General features: G+C 41.2%; 1 protein-coding gene across 1 annotated transcript in view; it reads right to left on the bottom strand.

The window, feature by feature from the left end:
* Positions 1–2410, bottom strand: part of LOC101853694 (adhesion G-protein coupled receptor G2) — a 17300-nt gene that overhangs the window by 2934 nt on the left and 11956 nt on the right. The window contains exon 4 of the mRNA XM_035969611.1: positions 2271–2356. Within this exon, the coding sequence (XP_035825504.1) occupies positions 2271–2356 (86 nt within the window). The remainder of the gene's footprint in view (positions 1–2270; positions 2357–2410) is intronic.

Genomic DNA, 2410 nt, shown 5'->3' with positions numbered 1-2410 from the left:
CCCCGGCCTTTAACTGTACGTCATAGGGCACGGACAACCGTTTAATGAATTACTCTCCCTGAAGCCTGCGCAGTCTATTCCCCTGACTCCCTCAATTTCCCACGGGAGGGGTACAGAAACTATTTGTTACTAACAGCAACTAATAGCAACTCACAGTAGCTTACAGCAGCTATGAGCAGCCAACAGCAACTAACGGTAACTAATAGCAACTCACAGTGACTAATGGCAACTCACAGTAACTTACAGCAGCTATGAGAAACTAACAATATCTAACAGTAGCTAATAGCAACCCATAGTAACTTACAGCAACTAACAGCAAATATGACCAACTCACAGCAGTTAACGCAACGCTGTGTCGGTTTCCAAGCTGTTTTGTCCCCCTTATTTTTTTTGTTTTGAATTTTTTTGTTTTGGGGGGGGGGTGTTTGTTTGTTTTTGTTCTTTCCTAGCTTTAAAAGAAGCACATAGACTCAATAATAGCCATTTGGTGTATCAGTGTACGAAAAAACATGAGGATAGAAGGACAGAAACAAGAGGCGGGAAGATCAGAAGTAGTACGACCTACCAGGTGGCGGCCTCTTTCCGCCCATTGGCTTCTGAACATAAAATCACTCCCATCTTATTGGTTTGAATTCAGACGAAGCTTTGCAGAAGACATGGGTTCGATTCTGAGGCAGGGTCGTCATGCTCTAAACACCATTTTAACTTATTTGCAGAAACGGTGAACTCAAATTTACCTCTTACCTTACTTTAATTATCCCTTAGTCCCTAGATGACAGTTGGGGCACCAGCGATGATCGGGCAACCGCTTTTCTCCATCCTTCTCTATTTTCAGCCTTTAGAAGGGCTTTTAAAAAATTAAACCTGTCTGTTTCAAAATGTTGTCTTCCCATGTCTTTTTCTGTCAGCATTTCCTTCTCCCTCCTTTTACAGTGCCCTGTCTTATCATCTTTGCAAGTTCTGTTGATCTTGTTAAGTGTCCATACCATATCAATTTACGTTTCCTCACATTGGTGAGAAGATCTTTGTAGGGCCCAACGAGAAGTCTGATTATGTTCCTCACTTCCTCATTTGTAACACGATCTCGGTCGGAGATGCCCAAACGTCTTCGAAAGCACCTCATTTCTGTAGTTTGTATCTTTCTCTCAAACTCTGCCCTAAGGGTCCATTGCTCACAAGTGTAGAGGAAGATTGACCTTCACCTGGTATTTAGCCTTAATCTTCCTTAGCATAGCAGACACGTCCATCCTATGGTGACTGCAATACCAGGATTTCCTTCTAGGTTTAAACTACCTGGATACCTGAACACCTGGAGGTGTCATCTCTGACTCAGAGGTCTAATCGCTACCTCAGAATTACAAAGCTCTATCTGACGGGTTTTTTCTGGGGTTGTTGGGTTTTTTTGGGCCGTTTTGAGTAAGAAAGACCCCGCAGTCAGAAAGCATTCTATCTGTATTGGCCCTTCATCCTTCAAAGTCGAGAGCTGCAGTTGCACATTCTGCCATATCCAGGCCAGTCCATGTTCTTATGTTGCCCATCCATGTTATTCTTTGCCTTCCTCTGGCTCTCCTGCCTGACATCTTTCCTTCAAGCACCTCTTTCACAATGGTCTCGTGTCGTTTTAAATGGACATAGTATTGTATTTTTCTACATTTGATTTTATTCAGCAGGGTTTGTCTTGTGTGTAAAATCTGACAAACCTCATTGGTTGTCTTTTTAGTTGTCAAACTTATTCTGACCATTATAGGGAACTTACCACCTATTACCCAAAGAAATATAATGATTTAAGGGAGGCTCTATAAATTAACCTTAGAATGACATGTCCATCAAAGAATCCTTAAAGCAGATCTACGCGATAAGAATGTAGATTTTATGGTAACTGTAACAGTAAGGCGTTTCCTACTTGTATTCTATACCATTTCACCCTTTCCCTTCTTGTTTTAGTAATAATAATAAATAAATAGCATTTGTACAGACCATTTTTGGACAAATACTGAAAGTTTCAAAGAGATCTTAGTGCTAGAAGTATTTTAGAATGTGATGAATACAACCCCGGTGTACGGATAGGGTTAAGTAGATCTATGTGATAAGAATGTCCATTATGCGGTAACTGTAACAGTAAGGCGTTTCCTACTTGCATCCTATACTATTTCACCTTTACCCTTCTTGTTTTACGGCGTGTTTAACCACAGAATCACTCTACATCATATCAAAGTATCATTAAAGTGTATCTACATGATAAAAACATCAATGTAAAATCCCCGACTCACCTGCAGCCCGCAGAGAATCAGGAACAAGTACCAGAGGACGACGTTAGACACAAACACAGCGATCATACACGGCAGCCAGTTCAAACCTGGGGTAGGTCATAGAAATATAAAGGAGAGTCCCTGGCAGGAAGGTCATATAT

Source organism: Aplysia californica, unplaced genomic scaffold, assembly GCF_000002075.1.
Source record: "Aplysia californica isolate F4 #8 unplaced genomic scaffold, AplCal3.0 scaffold00162, whole genome shotgun sequence".
NCBI classification, from domain to species: Eukaryota; Metazoa; Mollusca; class Gastropoda; order Aplysiida; family Aplysiidae; genus Aplysia; species Aplysia californica.
Note: the sequence above shows the minus strand (reverse complement) of the source record. Positions and strands in the feature narration are given on the sequence as shown.